Source organism: Silene latifolia, chromosome 4 (genome assembly GCF_048544455.1).
Source record: "Silene latifolia isolate original U9 population chromosome 4, ASM4854445v1, whole genome shotgun sequence".
Classification (NCBI taxonomy): Eukaryota; Viridiplantae; Streptophyta; class Magnoliopsida; order Caryophyllales; family Caryophyllaceae; genus Silene; species Silene latifolia.
This window is the reverse complement of record NC_133529.1, coordinates 10529304-10555198: the sequence shown is the minus strand read 5'-3', so window position 1 is coordinate 10555198 and position 25895 is coordinate 10529304. Positions and strand designations below refer to the sequence as shown.

Below are 25895 nucleotides of genomic sequence, written 5' to 3'. Positions count from 1 at the left end.
TCGGCATTTTTGAACAAGTATTTCCCACCCTCAAGAACGGCGAAAGTGAAGAGTGAACTACAAAGCTTTACTCAAGAAGACGATGAGACCTTATATGAGGCATGGGAACGGTATAAGAAGCTCCAACGGTTGTGCCCTCACCATGGCATCTCCGAGGCCGAGCTAGTTAACAATTTTTACAAAGGGTTGACTCAAGACTTAAGGCTTTCGTTGGATGCGGGATCCGGGAAAGGTGCCTTAGACATTTTGGGGCATAAAGCGGCGAAGGAACTAATTGAGGAGATGGCCTCAAGAACTATGGAATGGGGAAGTGATAGGCAAATGAGGAAAGGAAAGAGCAAGGACTCTAATTCGGTTTTGAATGTGGAAGTCAAGGGAATGCTAGATGAACTCACCCAACAAGTTGCTTTGCTAAATTCAAAACCAAAGGGGTCCGATATGAGGCATGTCTTGTCGTGCGAGTTGTGTGGTGAACAAGGGCACACTCCCATTGGGTGTCCCTTGATTGCACCCCTAGGTGAGGAATGCTATGAGCAAGTAAATGGGATTTGGGAGTCCACAAGTGCAAGACAAGGGTTCAACAATAATAACAACAACCAATTTGTCAATGGAAAAAGAACTCACCCATTCTTGTCTTATGCTTCACAAAACATTCAAAATCCCACCACTTCCCAACCTCAACAACAACCAAGGTTCAATCAAAACTCTCAATTCCAAAGACAAATTCCACCGGGTTTCCAAGGGAAACAATTCATCACCCAAAACCAACAACCATTTGGGGGTTTCAAGGGGCAAAATTTCAATCAACAACAAACCCAAAATTTCCAACCACAAAACCAAAACTTCCAAACCCCTCAAAAACCATCTTGGGAACAAGCTTTTGAACAATTGGTCATTGCAAATCAAAAATCCGACTCAAAGCTTGATAACCACATTACCTCACAAAACCGGGTGAATGATGAAATACGGGCATCACAAAAGGCTACGGAAACTCATGTGGCCCAAATTTCTCAACAATTGAGTCAATTGGCTCAAAATCCGGGGAAGTTTCCGGGTAATACGGTTAACCCAAGGGAGATGAATGCGGTGTTTTTGAGGAGTGGTAAGCAATTGGAGGAGGTTGAGAAATCTCCTAACTGGAAGAGGAAGAGGGTGTCAAGTGAAGTGGTGAAAGAGCACCCGGTTGAAGTTGTGCAAGAAGATGAGATTATGGTGGAGAAGTCTAAGGAGGTGGAGATGGTTGACCCTCCAAAGCAAGATGAGCCTATTGCAACTAAGGCCAAAGAATGTACTCCACCACCAAGGGAGTATGTAGCACCGGTACCCTTTCCACAAAGGCTTGCAAAGCCTAGAATTGAGAAGAAGTATGAGAAGTTTGTGGAGATCTTGAAGGGAATGAATGTCACGATTCCTTTCCTTGACATGATTACCGAAATTCCATCTTATGGCAAGTTTCTTAAGGAACTTGTCACTTTGAAGAAGAAGAATGGAGAGGTGCAAACCATCAACCTCTCTAAGGAATGTAGTGCTATACTCACTCACACCAACAAGCTTCCTAACAAGCTAGAAGATCCGGGGAGTTTCTCTATCCCTTGTTCTATCCAAGGGGTGGCTATTAAAAGAGCTTTGTGTGATTTGGGGGCTAGTGTGAGCCTCATGCCACTTTCTATATTCAAGAGGCTTGATTTGGGAGACTTGAAACCTACTAGAGTTTCACTTCAACTTGCCGATCGGTCGGTCAAATTTCCCATTGGTGTGATTGAAGATGTACCCTTGGTAGTTGGGAAGCTTGTCATACCTTGTGATTTCTTTGTTATGGATATGCCCGAGGATCACAATGTGCCAATTATTTTGGGGCGACCTTGTCTTGCCACCGGGGGAGCTATGATCGACGTAAAGAGTGGGAAACTATCTTTGCAAGTGGGTGAGGATAGGGTGGAATTTGAACTCCACAAGTCCATGGAAGCTCCTTCTCTAGGTGACACTTGTTGCATTGTTGACATTCTTGAGAATCCCATGGAGAAGCATGACCCGAAAGCTTCCTCCATGGATCCTTTGGAGACTTGTCTTGTTAGTGGGTATGAGGTCGATGACAAAGATATTGAGACTCTCGCATATGTGTGGATGTTGGATTCGGCTCCTATTCATGAACAAGCTCCCAAATTTGAAGTATTGGAAGTCGGTAAGAAGGAGGAGAGTTCCACGCCTCCTCCTATGGTTGAACTTAAACCTCTTCCTTCTTCTTTGAAGTATGAATTTCTAGGAGATAATTCCACTTTTCCCGTCATCATCAATAGTGCACTTGATGACACCCAAACCTCAAAACTCATTTCTTTGCTCAAAAGGTTCAAGGGTGTCCTTGGGTACACTATCGGTGACCTCAAGGGGATTAGTCCCTCTTTGTGTACTCATAAAATTCTTCTTGAAAATGAGGATGCATCCTCAATTGAACCACAAAGAAGGCTTAATCCCATCATGAAAGAGGTTGTAAGGAAAGAAGTCCTTAAGCTACTTGACGCGGGCATTATCTATCCTATTTCGGATAGTAGGTGGGTAAGCCCGGTTCATGTAGTTCCCAAAAAAGGAGGCATGACGGTAGTGCGAAATGACAAGAATGAATTGATTCCTACAAGGACGGTAACCAGGTGGAGAATGTGCGTGGACTATAGGAAGTTGAACAAGTCCACCCGGAAGGATCACTTTCCTTTACCGTTCATGGATCAAATGCTAGAAAGATTAGCTCAACACAACTATTTTTGCTTCTTGGATGGCTATTCGGGATTTTTCCAAATCCCCATCCATCCAAGCGACCAAGAAAAGACCACCTTTACTTGTCCCTTTGGCACCTATGCATATAGGAGGATGCCATTCGGACTATGTAATGCTCCGTCTACTTTTCAAAGAGCTATGATGTCAATTTTCTCCGATTTCATTGAACAAGAAATGGAAGTTTTCATGGATGATTTCTCGGTTGTTGGGAAAAGTTTTGAAAGTTGTTTAATGAATTTGGAGAAAGTTTTGAGCAAGTGTCAAGAGTCTAACCTTGTGCTTAATTGGGAGAAGTGCCATTTCATGGTACAAGAAGGTGTTGTGTTAGGACACATAGTGTCCAATCGTGGGATAGAAGTAGATAAGGCTAAGATCGAAGTCATTGCTAGTCTCCCACCCCCTACCAATGTCAAGGGGGTGAGAAGTTTCCTTGGACATGCGGGCTTTTACCGCCGCTTCATCAAGGACTTCTCAAAGATCGCGAGACCTTTGACCGAGTTGTTAGCCAAAGATACTCCTTTCGTGTTCTCTAACCGTTGTCTTGATGCTTTCAATAGGTTAAAGGAAGCTTTGACAAGTGCTCCTATTATACAACCTCCGGATTGGAGTTTGCCGTTTGAGTTGATGTGTGATGCGAGCGATCATGCCTTGGGCGCGGTATTAGGCCAAAGGAAGGATGGAAAGGTGCATGCAATTCACTATGCAAGCAAAACTCTAGATGATGCTCAAACAAATTACTCAACAACGGAAAAGGAGCTCTTGGCCGTGGTATTTGCAATGGAGAAGTTCCGGACCTATTTGGTGGGGGCTAAGGTTATAGTGTTCACCGATCATGTTGCCTTGAGACACTTGCTCATCAAGAAGGAGTCCAAGCCTCGATTAATTAGGTGGATACTTCTTCTCCAAGAGTTTGACATGGAGATTAGGGATAAGAAAGGAGTTGAAAATGTGGTGGCCGATCATTTATCCCGGCTCATCAACCTCAATGTTGACAATGGGCTTCCTATCAACGATTACTTGCCCGATGACCACTTGTTGTCCCTAAGCTTGGGTGAAGCACCGTGGTATGCGGATATAGTGAATTATTTGGTCTCCGGGATAATCCCATATGATTATGACTCACATAAGAAGAAGAAATTCTTTCATGATCTAAGGCAATATTTTTGGGATGAGCCTTGTTTATACAAATCTTGTGCGGATGGGATAATCCGGAGGTGCATTCCAAGTGAAGAGGTGAAGCCGATAATTTCACATTGCCATGATATGCCAAGTGGAGGGCATGGTAGTTCAAGAAAGACCGCCGCAAGGGTGCTCCAATGCGGCTTCTATTGGCCTTCCCTATTCCATGATGTGGCAACCTACGTCAAAGGGTGTGATAAGTGTCAACGAAGCGGCAATATTTCAAGGAGGCATGAGATGCCAATGAACTACATTCTAGAGGTGGAGTTGTTTGATGTATGGGGAATTGACTATCAAGGTCCTTTTCCATCATCCAATGGATATGAGTACATACTTGTTGCGGTGGATTATGTGAGTAAATGGGTTGAAGCTATCCCAACGAAAACTTGTGATGCAAAGTCGGTGACAAAACTCATGGAAACTATCATATTTCCAAGATTTGGTGTCCCAAGAATTGTGTATAGTGATCGTGGGAATCATTTTCGGGAAAGAACTCTTGATGCTCTTCTAAAGAAACATGGGGTGCAACATAGGCGTAGTCTTGCCTACCACCCACAAGCAAACGGCCAAGCCGAAATCTCAAACCGTGAAATTAAGATGATTCTTGAGAAGACCGTGAGCCGGTCAAGGAAGGATTGGTTTAGGCCTGAGGATCGTTCGCTCTGATACCACTTTGTAACACCCCGGTTTATGAAGGAGCCTTTAGCAAGACATTCCCTAATAAACCGGACTGTTACCATCTCGGTTCCCCGAGGTAGTGAATAACAAAGTACAACAATACCAAGTACTTTAAATTAAAACTTAACGATTACATGTTTATTTCAAATTATCCAACTAAACTTAATATAAGATAAATACAACTCGCAGCGGAAAATAAATTAAGTGATAAAATCTTCTATGTGGTCTAGACTTCTAGGTAGATTGGCCAAGTCCTCACGCATCCCATAGCTCCCAAGTCGGCTAATCTTTAGTACCACAAATCCGCTTCCCCCATTATGGTTCATCACAGTGTGTTCACGAATACACAGGGTCAACCACGAGGTTGAGTAGGGAAAACAATGAAACAACAAAATATGATATGCATGCTCCTCCGTCTCCTCCACCTCCATCTCAACTCATATCTCATAACCCGAACGCCCACCATACCGATCCCGGTAGACTTTATATCGACCGTAGTCGATCTGCCAGCTCGCAGCTGAGGACACCAGGGCAAGTCCTGCAGAACCCGCCTGGGCCTTATCACAACATCATCATCACCACACCACATCACCACCACATCATCCATCTCCAATGCATATGAATGCTCAAAAGAAATTAATGCAACACAATATATATAAATCACTGAACTGATAAATCATAAAATCATGCCGGTTACCCGATGTTGTGATAACATACTCCATACGATCAATTCAAAACACATTCCAAAGATATGAAACATAATATGAATCAACAACCACGAAACACGTCAACGTTCACAGCTTGGTCATATGAAACACAACAAGTCAACACAATTTAACAACCACGCTGAAGTCAAGTGTATTTCCCTACCTCAAAGTGCCAGCAATTCCAATTAAGCGATTTTTAAGCGGTCCGGAAAATAAGGCAATGAATTTGATTATCGATCCTTCACGAATCCGTCACCTAAAACAATTATAATATTTATAATTACTAATTACTAAACATAGAAATCTCCCAAAGAAGAAGCTACTAAAAATAGAACTTCCTAAAATAGAAACTTTCCCGATATAGTAACTTTCCACTTTAACCAGTCCCGACTCAAAATCCATCTCTAGTTATTTAAACGACTCGGGGATTAAATTAAATAAAGTAGTTGAATGACTCGGGAATAAATTAAATAACTAATATGATAAATAAAAGATTAAACGAATTATACGATTAAGAAATACCCGAATCAAACTTTAAACAACTCAAACATCCCGTCTCTAATAATTTAAATAACTCGGAAGTTAAATTAATTAACTAAGCATACGACCAAATAACAAGATATAACGATTAAACTTATGACAAAACCCGTTTCAAAACAATCACAACTCGTCCACAACCACCGTCCCTTCACTCGCATCCCCACGCCCCCACGCGCCACCTAAGCACCGTGACAACCACCAGCCCTGTCCCCCACTTCGACCCCACCACCAACAACCACCCCCACTGGGGTCGACTCCCGCCGGCGAGTCAAACCAGTGCCGCCAATTGGCCTGGTTCACCACCACGCCTCACCAAACACCTCTCGTTCTCAACCCACAGCCACCGCAACTATCACTTAACCCCTGCCAAACCACCTGATATACGATTAATTTACTTCTAATTCCCTCCTTCTTTTATGCATACCGACTCATATCGAGTCGGTTTCGGGTGTTTTTCCTTGCGTTTTGTGCCCAATGCCCGTACTTGTCACTTTGTGCATCCTTTTGCAGGAAACGGCCCAAGTATGGAGGAATTGGGGCAAGAAAGGCACCCCATTGCCTTTACATGAAGAAGAGGTGAAGAAATGAAGAAGAGTGTGTTTTGCCGGCAGGCCGGCAGCCGGTCTAGCCACCGGCAAAACACATCCCCAGGAATTACTCAGGATTTTGAAGAAAAGCTAAGAAGGTGCTTTGCCGGCAGGCCGGCAACCGGCCCACCGGTAAAGCACAACAATTGGAATTAAAAGAAGAATTGGAGGAAAAACAAGCTTGGCCTCGCTGCCGGTAGGAGACCTGCGGCCGGTCAACAACCTAAGATTTCACACATCAAGAGATAAGAAGAAGGTGTTTTGCGGCAGGCGGCGGCCCACCGGCAAAACACGAATGCCAGCAATTTTAATTCATTGCACGGTTTTGCCGGTTGGACCACCGGCAGCCGGTCCACCGGCAAAACGCAGCAGCAGCGAGATTTTGGGCTTTCCTTCTTTTCTTCCTCTTTTCTTCCTAATCTTGTAAAAGCCTATAAATACCCCCTCTTTGACACACAACCCTAGATTTGAGAATATTTCCCCTTCAAGTTTAAAACTTTGCTAATCCTTTGCTAATCATTCCTTAATTAAACTAGTAATTCAATCAATTTGTGATTGAATTTGGATTGTAAGAAGAAGATTGAAAGTTTATACTTGTTTATTCTATCATTATTCCTTTCTTGCTTGTTGATTGGTATTATTTCTTTCCTTATTTTCATTTGTTTACATTTTGTTCTTCCTTCAAGTTTATTTGATTGTTTATGTTAAAATTGTTGTTGTTGTTTGTTTGTTGTTGTTAATTTCATCTTTGTTCATCTTTTCATTGTTCCTCTTTGCTTTGATTCTCTTTCTTTTGTTCATCCTTGGATAGTTGTCCCCAAAGACTTAATCTTTGGGTTGATTTGGTTAAAGATTGTGCCTTTTGGATTAGTTAACCTTGTTATTAGATAAAATCTCTTTCTCTCTTGATTATTGTTGAATTTGTTGCATGATTAGTAGTAAGATTTATCTTCCCACCATGTTTGTGACCAAAGTTTCCATCTTTATTGTTTATTTTGCAATTAGGACCATGATTAGTGAGTAGTCTCTTTCTAGGACTCGGTTTGACCCGATATGGGTAATTTCACTAACTAATTGTCACTAAGGCTAATTTGTGGGGAAAATTGGTTAGGGTAGTCTTGGGGAATTTTCATGCTTAAGGTTTGGTTTCCGGGTAGTGTCGGCTTTTGACCCTTGACCACCAACGGAAGTTGGTTAGGTTGTTAGTCGAGTATTTTGGGACCGACCCTTGTCACCAACTAAGGTTGAGACCGGAAGGGAGAACCGAGGGAGGGTGCCTCTAGGCTAGTGTTTGAAATCGACCTCCGGAAGGGGGAGTGGGATGACCCGGAATTTGATGAGGGCTTAATGACCTTGACCATTCACTTGACCTCCTTGGGAAAATGCATGTTCTTGGGGTTGTCGGGTTTTGAGTTAGGGATACCGACTTTCGAACCCGGGAGGGGGGTTAGTCGGAGTAGCTAGTGTCCTAGTGCGAGACCGGAAGGGAGGTTCTAGGCGAATTAGAGCCATCTCCCCCTTACCTTTCTACCCCTTTTGATTAGCCGAGACGATTAGTATGTGGAATTACTCATATTCATGGTTGGACCGAGTTCTAGTCATTCTCTTTATTTGATTTATCCTTTATCTTTAGTTTGTTCTTACCTTATCTAGTTGTTTGTCTTTAAATTCGATAGTTTAGCGCTAGTTTGTTACTACCCACTTTGTTATTTTTCGACTTAGCTAAACCGGTGAATTAGAACGATTAGTACTCCACCTACTCCTTGTGGGATCGACCCTTTTAAGTGTACAACGATAAAATCGTGCACTTGCGAGGTTTAACTTGAGACCATCACCACCAGTGCTTTGCTCACCATCAGACCATGCACCAAGACACGGTGGCGCCGCCATTTCGACCTCCCCCGAGTCCACGGTGGCGCCACCCCAAACCCAACCATTTAAACCCGCCTAAAACTGCATCTAAACCCGTTTGCTACCCCCCCCCCCCCATCGCTGCCGCCTTTCACTGTTACTATCACCACCTAAAACCACCCTACTCACCACCACTACACTCGTCCCTTACCACTCTACTCACTTGCCCTGCTAACAACCGCCAGCCACAACTCCCTAAGCCACGAAACAACAACCAAAAACCCGACATAAAAGCTAAAACAGAGGAGATGTGTTGAATGCTTACCTTTCCGCCACCATAACAGCCACCACGACCACCCACGGTCGTCGACAACAGTCCCTAGCTCATCCCTGATGTGCCGCTAATGCCCACGCCCTCTCACTCTCTCTCGAATTGCGTGAAGATGGGGATTGGTGTTGCTGAAATGAGGGTGGCGGGTTGAGGGAGTAGGGCGTTTTGTGTTAGGGTAGAATTAGGTTAAACTTAGGTTAAATGATTAATTGGGTCATGGGTAAACGGGCCTGGGTCAACGGGTAAATGGGTAAGTGTAGACAAAGAATTAGCTGTCGTGATTTGTTCAGTTAACCCGTCTTAACAAGTTTACGAATAACTCGATCCTACGATATCGAATACGACTAAACAATTAACTCGACTCAACTATTATCCCGACATAATTAGTAATATAAAATACATAATAATTAATATAAAAATACGGGGTATTACAGTCTTCCCTTCTTAAAATGAACTTCGTCCCGAAGTTCGCTCCCGTACTCAAACATCAGAAAGGTATTGTATATCGTACATACGGACGTCACGCATTTCTAACACAGTTAACACACACTTTTGACACATCAATTAAACATAACAGACACGGAATAGTACATTCTGCCCTCCTAAAAATAAACTTCGTCCCGAAGTTTAACTCATCTTCACTTAACCCAACTAACTACAACTAATAACTACCTGAGAACACAAATGTATAACAACTAAATAATCATATGAGAACACCGTCATCTTCCATCTAAATTCCGATCTCGAACTCAAGTAACTCAATAACCATGGTCACTCTGGACCGTAAACGTAACTCGGCACCAAGGCCCCACAACTCAATACCAGTGGCCAATCTCAATCTCAATATCAACAGTTTAACTACACTCTCCTTTTTCACATCAACCAACTAACAGAAGTAAGAACAAAACATATAGAACTCATTTGCATAGGTACCCCACAACTAAACATCAACCTGATCAAAACTACAATCGACAAACAAGCGCAATATAAACATTAAGATTTTACAATCCTACCCGGCTAGAAACATGGTTACGTCCTCGTAACCTCTTTTCAACTTTCATATACATATGCAACAAAATCATTATCAACCACTTGTGACAGGAAAGAACACATGATAAGAGGTTGCGCATTAGCACTAAAGTCGAACAAGGTCTTATTATGGAATTAATTGATGGTCAACAAGTAACATCTATTACTTAGCTCATGCTTAACTTAAAAACACAGCATCAAACTAAAAGGATAATAAGAAAGGAACCAAGGTTTATACGGTTTCACAATTAAACAAATCTAATGATAAATTATAGACCATGAACGAGCGAGAGAACAATCAACCAAACAATTTAAGAGACTTCTCCCATTTATAAACATATCACAGAAAATAGATCTACCACTACTATCCATCACAATCACAGGGTCTTATTGACATGTCCGTACAACCACTTACTCACCCACTGGTTTAGGTCACGAATTAGGTCGATGAATTTAAGCAATCAACAACATACTCATAATTCATATTTTAAATTATAAAAATTGTTTGCACGATATCATTTCTGAAAACATGTTTCCCAATAAAAGTAACTACATATGATCAATGACAACGACAACATTACTTCCATATCACACCTATGTTTCACATTTTAGCAACCATATCATTCAATTGTACCCAGCAACTTAGTATAATTCATTTTCAGCAAAACAAGAGATATTGTATAAATAGTTTAAACATATATTTGCCATCATATACTTTGTAGAACACTAGTTATGATAAAAGATTAGCAACTTGAACAACTTCTCTGATTGGCATGATTGAATAATTAGGAAACTCGTAGGCTCAATTAACTGTAATTATAATGACTTATCATTTAAACCAATGCATATCATGTGAATCATCAAAGGGTTACCTTATTATAACTGTCAACATAGTTATCATAACAATCTTTATTATAATATAGTCGGTAGTAACGACTCGAGAATATAGGTATGCCAATTGTCGTGTTATATCCACTAGTTTCCTTTATATCACACCCATACATTTGCAAGACTCACTTTATCATTTTATGACATTGTAATAACGAACATATTCAATAAGGAATAACGACACTGTTTATTATCATGTTATAGGTGTAGGTCCAACTGACATAATTTAATGCGATGAAGGTACTAAATATAATTATGGGCACACAACTCATATGAAAGACATTAAAACTCAGATGCATCCTACATGTGTGAACATTTAGACATACTCATTATTACCATCCATGTGTAAACATTTAGACATAGTGATTATAATTATTCATGCGAGTATATTAGAACAATCAATTAACTTTTAACGCCATCAACTTTACCAAGATATGACAACATAGTTTTATATTTATATATATCCGACTATCATGCAAATATGATGAACATACTAGAGATAGTACAACATGCCAAACATACATAAAATATGCAACAACTGGATTCGTATAAAATATTTCACCCTTGATTAAGAATCAATTTAAGCTATCCCATTTTACTCACGCTATCATGCCAACAATGTTATCAACTAAGTTTTAATTTTAACACTTGTTAAGATACATAACTACTGGACATGCGTGCTATTATCGTCATATAAAGCATTATAAATTCACATTACTAAGGCTCATGAATTATTCAAACAACTGCATGAAACTTAACCTAGAACGCACATTTTACAAGTCACGTTTCACGTTGTAACTTTCAAAGATCACGAATAAATAACCGTCCGATTAAAACTTGATTCATATTATTTTTTTATAAAACACGGAGAGTTAAAAACACAGGGGAAAAGAATTAGGTCCAAGGCACAAAAATTTCATTTTTAAAGAATTTTACAACTCAGTTGGTCCAAACAAACATGTGACAGCAATTGGTCCAAGACTTGGGTCAGTTTGCAAAACCTACCGTTTAATATAGAGACATCAAGAATTTTCGTGGTTTGTTAATTTGAAAACATATGCGAATCTTCTGATCGATGGAGTTGGAATTATGCAAAAATTATTAATACAATTTAAATGAGGATTTTTACAAAATCGTTGGTCAAAACATCACTGCACAGGAACTTCCTGACCACAGCCCACTAAAATATTTATTACTCCTAATCCGTATATCATATAAGCATGAAACCAACGCCAAATGAACACTAACTCACGAGGCTATCTCTCATAAAATTTTCATCCCTAGGCAATAAACAGAAAAGAAATGGCAGTAAGGTCAATTAAAGAGTAAAATCAAACAAAACGCGTTTCAGCACTGAGTCGTTCATTTTCTATGTTTCAAACTCTTACAACCATACTATCGATACTAACTCATCCTAACTTAAATCTCACACTGTACTTTTGTAAACATCTATCCCGTAGAATCCCTTCGCATCTCGATCTACTCCTTACATCTAAATCACGATTGCTATGACTAAAAACATGCAATTCAACAGTGTTTCTAATTACTATCACAATACTATACTAGCATGGCTTCGGGATCACATAACCGCATATTACTAGGCATAATAGTACAATCAACACATCATTCAACATCCAACTAGGTAACTATCATCGACTCGCAATTACTTTCATACTCACGGCTACCACAACACTTCATTGATTATTAACCTGAACTCGAAAAAATTATTTCTCATTTCTACAACATCATATGCTAACGTCATCATTCATACAAAATACTTACCGTAGCGTTGTCCTTGCAGAATGGTTAGAATATATGGGTCGCAAGGTATACATCACTCGATTATGCAATAACCAATGTATCAATCAGTTAACACTTAGGCAACGATATAGGAATTTCCTGCTCAACCTCAAGCAACTTTGCTACCCTTTCTCTCATATACACTCCGGGTTTCCGGGTCAAACTGAGAGGGCCGCTGGTTCGGTGTGAGGGGGCCCCTAACTCATACCTTACCTTAGTGTGCTCCTAACAGTTCTATCCCGGGGTTCGTTTTATTTAGACTCTTCCTATGTTCGTTGGGTTCATTGGTTTAGGCCTGAGGATCGTTCGCTCTGATACCACTTTGTAACACCCCGGTTTATGAAGGAGCCTTTAGCAAGACATTCCCTAATAAACTGGACTGTTACCATCTCGGTTCCCCGAGGTAGTGAATAACAAAGTACAACAATACCAAGTACTTTAAATTAAAACTTAACGATTACATGTTTATTTCAAATTATCCAACTAAACTTAATATAAGATAAATACAACTCGCAGCGGAAAATAAATTAAGTGATAAAATCTTCTATGTGGTCTAGACTTCTAGGTAGATTGGCCAAGTCCTCACGCATCCCATAGCTCCCAAGTCAGCTAATCTTTAGTACCTGTCAAATCTGCTCCCCATTATGGTTCATCACAGGTGTTCACGAATACACAGGGTCAACCACGAGGTTGAGTAGGGAAAACAATGAAACAACAAAATATGATATGCATGCTCCTCCGTCTCCTCCACCTCCATCTCAACTCATATCTCATAACCCGGAACGCCCAGCCATACCGATCCCCGGTAGACTTTATATCGACCGTAGTCGATCCGCCACTTCCGTGAGGACACCAGGGCAAGTCTGCGAACCCGCCCGGGCCTTATCACAACATCATCATCACCACACCACATCACCACCACATCATCCATCTCCAATGCATATGAATGCTCAAAAGAAATTAATGCAACACAATATATATAAATCACTGAACTGATAAATCATAAAATCATGCCGGTTACCCGATGTTGTGATAACATACTCCATACGATCAATTCAGTCAAGCACATTCCAGTATATGAAACATAATATGAATCAACAACCACGAAACACGTCAACGTTCACAGCTTGGTCATATGAAACACAACAAGTCAACACAATTTAACAACCACGCTGAAGTCAAGTGTATTTCCCTACCTCAAAGTGCCAGCAATTCCAATTAAGCAGTTTAAGCAGTCCGGAAAATAAGGCAATGAATTTGATTATCGATCCTTCACGAATCCGTCACCTAAAACAATTATAATATTTATAATTACTAATTACTAAACATAGAAATCTCCCAAAGAAGAAGCAACTAAAAATAGAACTTCCTAAAATAGAAACTTTCCCGATATAGTAACTTTCCACTTTAACCAGTCCCGACTCAAAATCCATCTCTAGTTATTTAAACGACTCGGGGATTAAATTAAATAAAGTAGTTGAATGACTCGGGAATAAATTAAATAACTAATATGATAAATAAAAGATTAAACGAATTATACGATTAAGAAATACCCGAATCAAACTTTAAACAACTCAAACATCCCGTCTCTAATAATTTAAATAACTCGGAAGTTAAATTAATTAACAAAGCATACGACCAAATAACAAAATATAACGATTAAACTTATGACAAAACCCGTTTCAAAACAATCACAACTCGTCCACAACCACCGTCCCTTCACTCGCATCCCCACGCCCCCACGCGCCACCTAACCACCGTGACAACCACCAGCCCTGTCCCCCACTTCGACCCCACCACCAACAACCACCCCCACTGGGGTCGACTCCCGCCGGCGAGTCAAACCAGTGCCGCCAATTGGCCTGGTTCACCACCACGCCTCACCAAACACCTCTCGTTCTCAACCCACAGCCACCGCAACTATCACTTAACCCCTGCCAAACCACCACTGCTTTGCTCACCATCAGACCATGCACCAAGACACGGTGGCGCCGCCATTTCGACCTCCCCCGAGTCCACGGTGGCGCCACCCCAAACCCAACCATTTAAACCCGCCTAAAACTGCATCTAAACCCGTTTGCTACCCCCCCCCCCCCATCGCTGCCGCCTTTCACTGTTACTATCACCACCTAAAACCACCCTACTCACCACCACTACACTCGTCCCTTACCACTCTACTCACTTGCCCTGCTAACAACCGCCAGCCACAACTCCCTAAGCCACGAAACAACAACCAAAAACCCGACATAAAAGCTAAAACAGAGGAGATGTGTTGAATGCTTACCTTTCCGCCACCATAACAGCCACCACGGCCACCCACGGTCGTCGACAACAGTCCCTAGCTCATCCCTGATGTGCCGCTAATGCCCACGCCCTCTCACTCTCTCTCGAATTGAGTGAAGATGGGGATTGGTGTTGCTGAAATGAGGGTGGCGGGTTGAGGGAGTAGGGCGTTTTGTGTTAGGGTAGAATTAGGTTAAACTTAGGTTAAATGGTTAATTGGGTCATGGGTAAACGGGCCTGGGTCAACGGGTAAATGGGTAAGTGTAGACAAAGAATTAGCTGTCGTGATTTGTTCAGTTAACCCGTCTTAACAAGTTTACGAATAACTCGATCCTACGATATCGAATACGACTAAACAATTAACTCGACTCAACTATTATCCCGACATAATTAGTAATATAAAATACATAATAATTAATATAAAAATACGGGGTATTACATAGCACAAGTGAGTTTTCATGTATCTCAAGAGCTATGCGCGAAGGATAGAAGCTAAGCTATTTTGGTGTAATGAAATGGAGTTTAACCTTCCTGGTGGGTGCGGCTCTAGCCCAAGGTCTACGTTGTTATTTAACAGAATCAGTAACCGACTTAATATAGTGAAGAAAAACCGAGCATTACCAAGACTGGACCAGATCAGTTGAACCAGAATTTGTCACTATGTAGATACCCATTATCTGTCGAGTCTCCAACAAACACCCGATGATTATCGGACTACAACATGCTTAGGAATCGCGGCGTTTGATCGACAGTTTGTGTACAACTTTACGTCGGAAAACTTAAAACGATTTCGAAAATAAAACATTTCAAAACTTTTCAAAAGTACCTGGAGTATTTAATGCATGACGAGGGGGTCGCAATGACACTAACTAGAGTCAAAACCGACACCGGACCAAAAACCGACTCAAAATTCAAATCCCGACTCCAACAACGAGTAAAACCGAGTCAAATACAAAAAACAAACCATTCAAATGCTTCTATGTTAAGGTTTCCCGGAATCTTACATAGTCAAGTACCAAACATGTTCATCCAAATCCTAGGATAGAACAAATCATGATTACACTTGTGTGATAGCGACAAGACACCTCGAAGACATGCTACCTGGCTCGCGCCTCTTTGAGCAACCCATGCGGCCACGTCGCTCAAAACTCACACAACCGCTCATTTTCCTATATATACCCCTCAAATGCCACCATTTGAGAGTTATGCGAGTGTCCGCCCCCTCTTTTCACCCTTAAAATTCTAGACTCGACTTTTCAAGTCACAATCCGACACGTGTTTACGACCTACCCATCGTAAACACAAGCCTTACACATTGTTTGGTACCGTCATCGTGCATTAAATCACTTGACCGACCATCTCTACCACTACACCATCACTAAACTTAACAAAACACTCTTTCTACTTACCAAACAGTTTTAAACCGAGTTTTCCGACCAAACAAGTTGATACACTTACGTCGTTTTCTCGCCACAAGCCTAGCATGTAAGTATGAGGGTGTAAAAATCTTCTTTTATCATGTTTTTATTTGTTTCATGACTATAACATGCTAAATCATGCATAACATGGTCCAAAATATGGGAAGAATGAGCCAAAACCGGATTTTTGGTTGAGGCAGAGGCTACTTACGTAGCACATAGGCTCGCGCCTAAAGCAGCCTGCCCAACCTAAATCCAAACCGTGTTTGGTCTCTTCATCTCCTCCATTTTTATTTCATATTTGTAATCGGTTTTTACAATTTCAGGTATTTTCAAACCTTTCGTTTTCTTATGACAAGTTTTTAACCATAAAGCATTTTTCACCCTTGGTTCCTAATACCATGACGGTTTAATCCGTGTTTCGGTGATAATATTTGGTTAATTACATTTAAAAGGTATTTTAAAACCTTTTATTTCATTTCTTTACATTTTAAAGGGTATTTTAAAGCCTTTCATCATTTCTTTACATTTTCAAAACAAATGTATGAGTCACCAACACAAAGTCATCATTGGTTCCACATACCATGTCGGATTTTAACCCGAGTACGATGATGAATGTCGACTAATTATATACAAATGAACTTAAAACAATTAGTTCATAACCATTTTCAAAACTACTCATGTCAAACTTGCAAAATCGAACCCGACATCGAATATTGTCAAAACAATGACGATTATTCAAGTCTCGTTCTTCAAATAAACACAAAAGCGGTCTAAACGTCCTTTTCAAATCAAGGCGGGTTTTAACACCCATTTTTCAATACATTTTACAAACCCTTTCAATGGTCAGAAGACGTTTTCCATCGCCTGTTGACCCGCGCCTAAATAGGCCACTCTTTTCTCTATTTTCATACCAGGGGAAGCCCCTTTGCATCGCCAACATGCTCGCGCCTCTTATGGTGGTCTGATGCAGACCAGGGCAGGCCCATTAGCATTGCCAATAGGCTCGCGCCTCTAGCTTGTGGCTGCCTGATGCATGGTCTGTTCCCCTTCCAGCATTCGTCTAGGATGATCCCTACTTCGGTTAACCCGAATACAGGACGGATCAGATGACGAATCTGCTCATTTAAACATCATATTTTCAAAACGCCTTACCAAGACAAATGGATCACGTTATGCACCATAAATCTAACTCGGTAAATGGATGTTTAATTTCCGTCTTGCATGCAAATCAACGTTAAATCCAACTCGACATCTTATACTTGATACTTGGATTAAACAAACCGACATAGAAAGCTCACATGTTAGGTTCAAACTATTGGATGCGCATTCATGCATTTAAACCTTTTTATCAATTTTTGCATTAAACCAACCAAGATCGATCAGTAGAGGTCGCTACCGCGGGCGGGATTGGGTGTCTGATTAAAGGGCTTCCCAATACGTACCTTCACCGCTTACTCAGAAACTTTGGATAGTGGACGACCTTATATAGGGCGTACGAGAGTCATTCTTGAGATATGATGCTAAAGAGGGACGATTCCTTATCTTTAGTACCTATGTCAAACACTGCTTTGTGCTTCGTTTGACCGAGGTATAAAGTGGATTCGAACGGGTTCCAAGCATCCCACAAATGCTTGGTGGCGACTCCGAACATCTCTTGCATCATTTCGAGACCCTTGCCGAGACGAAACCGACCGATCTAAAACGATCCGGTCGAAAGCATTTTTACGCCGCCGAGCGTGGCTTTTAAAAGACCGCTGCATGTCCACAGATTGGCTTGGCGTGCAGGTGGCCCGTGACTACGGACCGGCAGGCGGCATCGCGCCCGCAGGCCGGCTTGTGGCCCATGTCCACACACTACATGTCCACTTTTTTAAATTTCGGCCCACTAAACCGAATCGGAATAAAATATAATTTTTTTTTATAAAACTCAAATAACAATAATTCAGTCTTTTCGGTCCAAACCCTTCTGAACGGGAATCTTAAATAGTGTTGGGCCGGAGATTGAAAATTTGAGTTTTGACCGAAAATATCGCCTAAAAGTGATCACAAAAACTTCAGAAAGACGGTCTTGAACAAAATTTATGAGAGTAATTTAAAAAAAATTATAAAAGAAAGTTACTTTAGAAAACTGGTATGTTGAAGGTAGTAATTTATAAAACAAGATGGTGCCGCCGGTAGTACTCAAATTGAGCGCCACCCGAGGTATAATAGTAAATTGTTTAAGTTTTTTCAATTTGCTCTCCCATATTTTGAATTTCCAAACAAATCTAAATACCCCTCCCATTCATCATAATCTTCCCATTTGATTTTGGCACAATACTTTAGGGAAAGTATTAAAATAGGAGTAAAAGAGTTGTGTGGGGTTGGTGATAGGAGAAGGGATGATATGAATTATTAGTAGTTAAATAAAGAATTGTGGGGCCAAAATATGAAAGAAAGTAATAAAATAGAAGTAAAAGAGTTGTGTAGGGTTTGGTGATAGTTGAGAGAAATGAATAAAATAAGAGTAAAAGTTTCTAAAAATAGAAAGGGGAACATTAGTTGAATAATCCGTTTCGGGAAAGAGGGAACCTTATAGTGACTGGGAGGGAGTAGTATAAAAGCCGAGTTATTTAGGTTGCTCTCGCTGGTTGGTTTTTTTTAGAATTGATTTTTTTGTGTGGGACCTACGATGTTCTTTAACCTTATTTAATTACTTTCTACTTCCTCCATTTAAATCCACTTTGCAAGTTTGCTTTTTGCACGGGTATTAAGAAATGAATTAAATTTTTTATTAAAAGTACATATGGAAAGAGAATAGAGATGTTAAAATATTTAAAAAATATAAAGGTGAGGTTTTATGGTGGATTAGTGTGGGGTATGGATGACATTTTTTGTAAATATAGATTTTTAGTAAGGATAAAATTGTTATTTTCTTAGCCAAATAAGGAAACATGTAAAGTGGAGTTGAATGAACGAAAAAAGAATACTTGCAAGGTAGAGTTGAATGGAGGGAATATCATTTAATTGTTACATTCATCTTATGATCCCTAAATTTATAGAAATTATTTATAGGAATTATACAAAACCATATAATATACATTTGTTATCACATAATATATTTGTTTTTGTAACCATTTATTTTATAAGTTGTTTTAGAACAAATATTGTTTCATCTACTCTATCATAATGAATTACTTTTGATAACTGACAACAAATATTGCCATACGAAGAGCAAATTAAACTGTGGATAGATTTGAACTTTGGAAGTGACAACTTTAAGTGTAGAAATTTAATGAAATTTCACGATATATAGCAGTTGAATTTTGAACGTTAGTATTTTAAATATATTTTTTTTTTTCGTAAATTACTAAGTGCATATCTAATAAAACACCTAATATATATTTATATCGAAAATTTTCAAAATTTATAATGTTATTACTTATTAGGTTCACGATATAAATTGTGTCTTTATAGTAATTAATGTATGTACATATAAACTGTATCTTTAGACGATATAATTACTAAGTGCATATCTAATAAAACACCTAATATATATTTATATCGAAAATTTTCAAAATTTATAATGTTATTACTTATTAGGTTCACGATATAAATTGTGTCTTTATAGTAATTAATGTATGTACATATAAACTGTATCTTTAGACGATATAAATTGTATCTTTAGACTATATGTATATTTAAACTTTTTTTTTTTTTGATGATGAGGGGGTTGAGTCCCCCGGGCCCATGCATTCCCGCACCACCACATGGACAATGTAAGCCACCCCCTTCGGGGGCTGCAGTGGTCAAGTGATCATCGCCCAGCTGGTAGTTGAACCTGGGACCTCTCAACTCCTGCATTTCTGCAAGTTTCAAGGTTTAACCCAGCTACCACTGGACTAACACCATTTGGTTATTTATATATTTAAACTTTGATATTTATCTATTTTGTCAATCCTAATAATAACAGTTGCTAAATGAGTAGACCCGTGCAAATTCTTAAAACTAGTAAATAATAAAGGCTATTTTAGCAAATTTTATGACTCGTAGTATGTAGAAAGGAAGCTCTTACTTGCAATGTCGGAGATTCATTCGGACAAAGGGACGTGGTAGATCAATTGAGGCGAGATCAATTTTGTTGGCATTGGATCAAATAAAGTGTGAAATATCAACTGTTAAAGAAAAATACTCCGTACTATTTAACGGATAACTAATCAAATTATTCACGTAGTTAAATAAATAAATAAATAAATAAATAAATATAATTTATATTATTTTTGTAACGTATGTGCTAAGGACCCACGATAAGAAATTAATTAGAGAAAAATTTACAATATTGTTTCATTAATTAGAGACTCTTTTTATTTTTGGTCTCACGAAGCGCGTACATAGTTACATTACAATAAAAGGGTAAACATTTCTTTGTCCATCAATATCTGATACGCTCTCATTCATTTGTTTGCTTTTGGTTCCCGATTTGTAAATATCGTCGACGTTTTAGTAAATATCGTCGACGTTTTCATTCCAAAAGACGATAATGCCCTTTGTATAATTACACAATTTTCTCTCTCTAAACAATTTTCTCTCAAATTCTACTAAAAATCAACTACATTTCGATCTCTCATTGCATTAAACCAATTAAAAGATGTTAGAAATTAACGCACATCGACTAGAAAACTTAAATAAATTTTAAAAATCGGCAAATAAACTTATTAAACACGTTTTTTTTTTAAAATGAACTAGCTGATGAACTAAATGTTGAGATTCAACAATCGACCATGGACCAAACGTTGAAAACCAACGTTTGCCATGCTCCAAACGTGGAAAACCAACGTTGGCCGTGGTTCAAACGTGGGAAACCAACATTGACCGTGGTCCAAACGTTGGAATCCCACGTTTGGCCACAGTTTTTTTTTTTTTTTTTTTTTTTTTTACTTTTTATTTTAAAAAAAAAAAAAAAAACTCCGTGGCGAAACGTGGGATTCCAACGTTTGGACCACGCCAAACGTTGGTTTCCAATGTTTGGTCCATGGTTGAACGTTAGATCTCAAAGTTTGGTCCATGGTTCAACCTTGGGAGTACAAATTTCAGATTTAGGAAGAAAAATTGCAATGTTTGTTATTACTAAGTCAATACGTGACGTAAATCAATTATCGAATAGATTTAACGGTGCACAAACAAAAAATAATTAACCAAATAATGAAGCGATTAAGTTGTTTAAGTACCGGTGATTCGAGATCCGTCGTGTTGTTAATTGTTGTTTTTTTTAATTTAGTTGAAGTTGAGAGGAAATTTTTTAGAGAGAGAAAGTGTTGGATGAGTGAAAGGGCAGTTACCGTTTTTTTTTTTTAAAACGTCGTCGATATAAATCAGCCCCCTTTTGGTTTTGGCACAAAGATTAAAGAAAGAGGAGATAACCAATTATTTATTAACACGTGGATCAAATTGAGTGCGGGACATCTAATTGCTCCATCAACTGCATTTCTAGAATAGTTTGGCAAATAATTGTCTGAGACACCTGAAATAAAATAGGCAAAACAATGACCGTGACGGAGATAGTGCTTCTTGCCATATACCCTTAATAGTTAATACATACGTTACAAAAGCCGTTCATAGTTTCATACCTTGTAAGATAAGATGGACAACTCATATCTTAGTACGATCTGACATTTATAGAATTTGAGATTTTGATTTCATACCATTAATGGATTCAACACAGTATAAATTCTTCACTCTATAAACCTTTTATTTCTACGAATAAATCTTAAACGTTCGATGTTGACAGAATACCATCTTCAATTTCTAATTTAGCGATTCTTCATATATTCGGGTGCCTCCTTCAAGTTTTTAGCGTTTTTTAGGGGTTTTATTTTCATATATACAAATCTATCAATTTACGATGACGATTCCAGAAGATGGTGTTTTTGATGATATTTTAGCTCGAAATCGGATTGATATAGAGCTAGCCGCTGTTTCGCAAGACGTAAAATTGGCGTTTTTTCCTTCTTTTCCCCCAGATTATCCTATACGAAAACGACTATGCTACCTTACCGAATGGGCTCGACCTGAAGACGACGACGATCTTCCCGAAGACGAACAATTCCGCTTTACAACCGCCAGATATCAACAATTGAACTTCCCGAAGCAGCCTTTTGATGAAGATGAGATACCCGTATACTCGGATGATATCCCTGTATTTGACCCAATTGAAAAAGGCAAGTCTTTCGATGTTATATCAATGTTATCCAACAATAGTCGAGATTATCTTGTTCGTAATAACGGCGACCGTATTCTAGTCGAAAGTCTTAGGGAAAAATACCTCCTTATTTGCTGTTACTTTGTGCCTATACCAACTGAGTCTTACGCAGCTAGCACGTGCTTCGATCTGATCTACACGTATTCACAATTATCTCGCGAAAGATCTGATGAGTTTGAGATGGTCATGGTAGCGAAGATGAGATCCGATTGGGTCCATGATGACGTGGCGTTTGACCACTTCTTCTCCGCATTCCCGTGTCTTGGTGTCCCGTTTTGGGATTCTTATTCTCGCGACTTGATTTGCAAGTCTCTTGAATTAAACGAACGAACTACTTGGTTAGGATTTAGGAACGATTACTCTTATTGTCGATCCTGAACAAACTGTTTTAAAGCATTTACATCATGAGTTTTTCTGTGATTATGGAGGATCTTCATTTCCTTTTACTGATGAAAGACTTAAGCAACTTTCAATGGAGTCTTACGAAATGAGTTTATCAAATCAACCGTCCCTTGAGGAACTCTTCCGCCTTAATCCCTCTGATTATCTCAAAAAATGTGATGATAATGACGAATTAGTGTCGGTTTCAGATTTGAACAAGAAGCTTGTGGGATTATACATGTGTTATGATGGGGATTTTCTTACCACACTTAATTTCTTCCATAAGAAATAATGTATTGCTAAAGGGCTCGAGTTTGAGATCGTGTTGGTATACCTTCCCTTTAAGAGCGATATCCACTGGATGCAAAATCGCGTCAAGGTAGCATTAGCCGAGCACAAGATATCCTGGTGGGTATTGCCCTTTAGTGACATAGTAAGTCGGAGGATGTGGCAATTTTGCCACCACCATTATGGGGATAGAGTGATGATTGTAGGTCCGAATAGCTCATTCGGGGATTCCATGGGAAGAGAGGTTATGTCATTTGGTATCGGAGCATTATAGATCGGAAGTCAGCCATATAAGGGCAATGACATTAGAGTCGGTGTTGATGGTGTCTGACGAACATAATTATGTCGTTAACAAAGATGGAGATCGGGTTCCTATGGATAGTCTTCTTGGCAGGAATATCATCCTCTACCTTGAATATACATATTTAACAAGCATTTGCTTTGGCCTATATAACAACCTTATTGATTGGTACCCAAAATTAAAGGCAAAGGATCCCGATTTTGAAGTTGTGTTTGTGGCCTTTGATGAGAATACTACTGGAGAAGTAGATGAATGGTTGCGTGTGATGCCATGGTTGGCATTTCCTTTTCCGTCTGTTCATTCTAAGCGTGTGATCGACCAATTGTTCTTGGAGTGGGAGGATGGATATCCTGCCTTGATAGCATTTGGTAAAGATAGTCGGCTTCGTTCAAGGCATGCTGAGCATCATCTTAGTCCGAACGGGATTAATGCGTTTCCATTCAACGATCATCTGTGCGAAGAACTTTCTGCTGATTTCAGTCCGCTCTATACATCTTATTAGCAACTAGAGTATTAATTATTGATGCAATTGAAATATTGTGGTGTAATGAAATATTTAACAGAATCAGTACCGGACTTAATATAGTGAACAGAAACCGAGCATTACCAAAACCGAGTATAATATACATATTACAAAAACTAGTAGGTAGGATTAGATACCGTCAGAAGCAGGAATCAAAGTTTGGCATCGCGCATCTTTGGGGACAGGACACTGATACCAACATAGCATCACACAGTCTGTCACCGTCACCTCCGTTTTCTGCATTTTATACTAAGTACTATTTTTATTTTATTACTACTGGACTACTATTATAATCAAGGCAGCGAAACAGGTGGAAGCGGAGAAGACCAAGTCATGAAACTCATCAGTTCATCATCAAACAACTCGCAGCTGTCTTCAGTTATTCTCGACATTCCTGAGCTCTTGTGCTGTTTATTACCTCTAGCCGAGTTGTCAGCTGAGTTACTACTAGTACCAGGGTTAAAACTGTCGAAACTGACCATATAAGTTTCATCGGCTTCATTCGACTGCATGTACTGCAAATGACTCTGCTGCGAATGCTGCCCCTTGCTTCCTGCCTGCGCCTGCTGAATTTGAGGAGCCTTCTTTTTAGGTGGATGATTCTGCTTCTTGTTTCGGGTTGTCGACTCAGACCCATGATGGTTATGAGCTGCGGTGTATGTGATGATTAATACTGAAGCATCTTCTTTGCACCTTTCTACTTGTTTCTTAGCTGAGCATCCCTTCACTGTGCTGCACCTGTAGTAACTCCTGCATTTTAATATTCTTCTTATTTTCATTAGATGATAGAATCTGATCTTGCTAAATAAATTGATTCCTTTTTTAAAAAATGACAGCCTGGTTTCTACTAAGAAAATTGGCGACTGAAATTCATTTTGGCGACTGAATTTCAGTCGCCAAATTGGCGACTACACATAAATCAGTCGCCAAATTAAAAATCTCGGTCGCCAAGTTTGATTCCCTTTTTAAAAAAGACAGTCGCCAAATTGGCGACTGATTTCAGTCGCCAATTTGAAAATCAGTCGCCAATTTGGCGACTGAATATATCAGTCGCCAAATTTCGGTCGCCTGTTTTAGTTTTTCTTGTAGTGAAACATCAAGATGAACTGATATTCAGTGGCGGAGCTAGGATTCTAACTCGGCGGGGCGAAACATTTCAACAGGGGAGAAGTGGTAATGGTATAAGGGAAACTCAAAAAAAGCGAGAAATTTATAACTTTCCATTTTACATTCGGCAGCGGGGGTCATGGACCTGTTTACAAACATAACGACGCTGTTTGGTAAACAACATATTGGCCAATTAATATGCTAATTTTAGTGTTCATATTTGGAGTCAATATGTTGTTTTACAATATGTTGCTTACCCCGCATATTGGTTAGCATATTGTAAAATAGGAAATTTTTCTCCATTTTACAAAGAAAACTAACAAACTATTAATCGTAATCTGCCAATTACCAAACATTCAAATTAATTCTGCTAATTATAATATGCTAGTCAAACCTTCTGATAAAATCTGTCATTTATAATCTGTTTTTGCAATCTGCTTATACTGAAATTAATCCGTTGTTTACCAAACAGGGCAACAATGTGCACCAAAGGTAGCAGTGGTGGAGCTAGGGAGCTAGCAGGGGCGGGTCGCCCCTTGGGGAATGAAATTTTCGAAGTTTTTAATTAAATTTTCGAAAAAAACTTGAGTGTATTTTATGAAATTAGTAATTCGTCCCCTCTAAATTTTTTTCGCCCCCTAAATTCAAATCCTGACTCCGCCACTAAAAGGTAGCGACTGAAGGTTGTATCGTCATTAAAAAAAACAATGCAACTCTCAAGGTTCGGATGAAAGGAATGTAAAGTAACTAGCCTTGGATAAGGAGATCCACGGATGGGTTTTTGGCCATATTTTCTCCAAGACCAAGTATCAGGAGGCGGGCCGCCATTCTTTTTCTCTACTACCTTCACTCTTACTGCTCGCTTCTCATTCACCTTCCTGTCATCACATACATTAATTCACATGTTACAAAAAAAAATTGACAAAATTATGTAAGCAAATGATTGAGACGGAAGGAGTACTGCTTGGGTAAAGGCTAGGAGGAAACCTTTTGT

The 25895-nt window shown here is 39.5% G+C and overlaps 2 protein-coding genes and 1 non-coding gene across 3 annotated transcripts in view; 1 reads left to right on the top strand and 2 right to left on the bottom strand.

The window, feature by feature from the left end:
- The window catches only part of LOC141652899 (histone-lysine N-methyltransferase EZA1), a 149210-nt gene that overhangs the window by 40785 nt on the left and 82530 nt on the right, over window positions 1–25895 (bottom strand). The window lies entirely within an intron of this gene.
- On the bottom strand, window positions 43–149 carry LOC141653949 (small nucleolar RNA R71). The gene has a single exon (XR_012547537.1). It is a non-coding gene; the product is annotated as a small nucleolar RNA R71 (small nucleolar RNA).
- LOC141651042 (putative nucleoredoxin 1-1) lies at window positions 23270–23773 on the top strand. The gene has a single exon (XM_074458770.1). It carries the CDS (start codon window positions 23270–23272, stop codon window positions 23771–23773), a length of 504 nt encoding a protein of 167 aa, XP_074314871.1.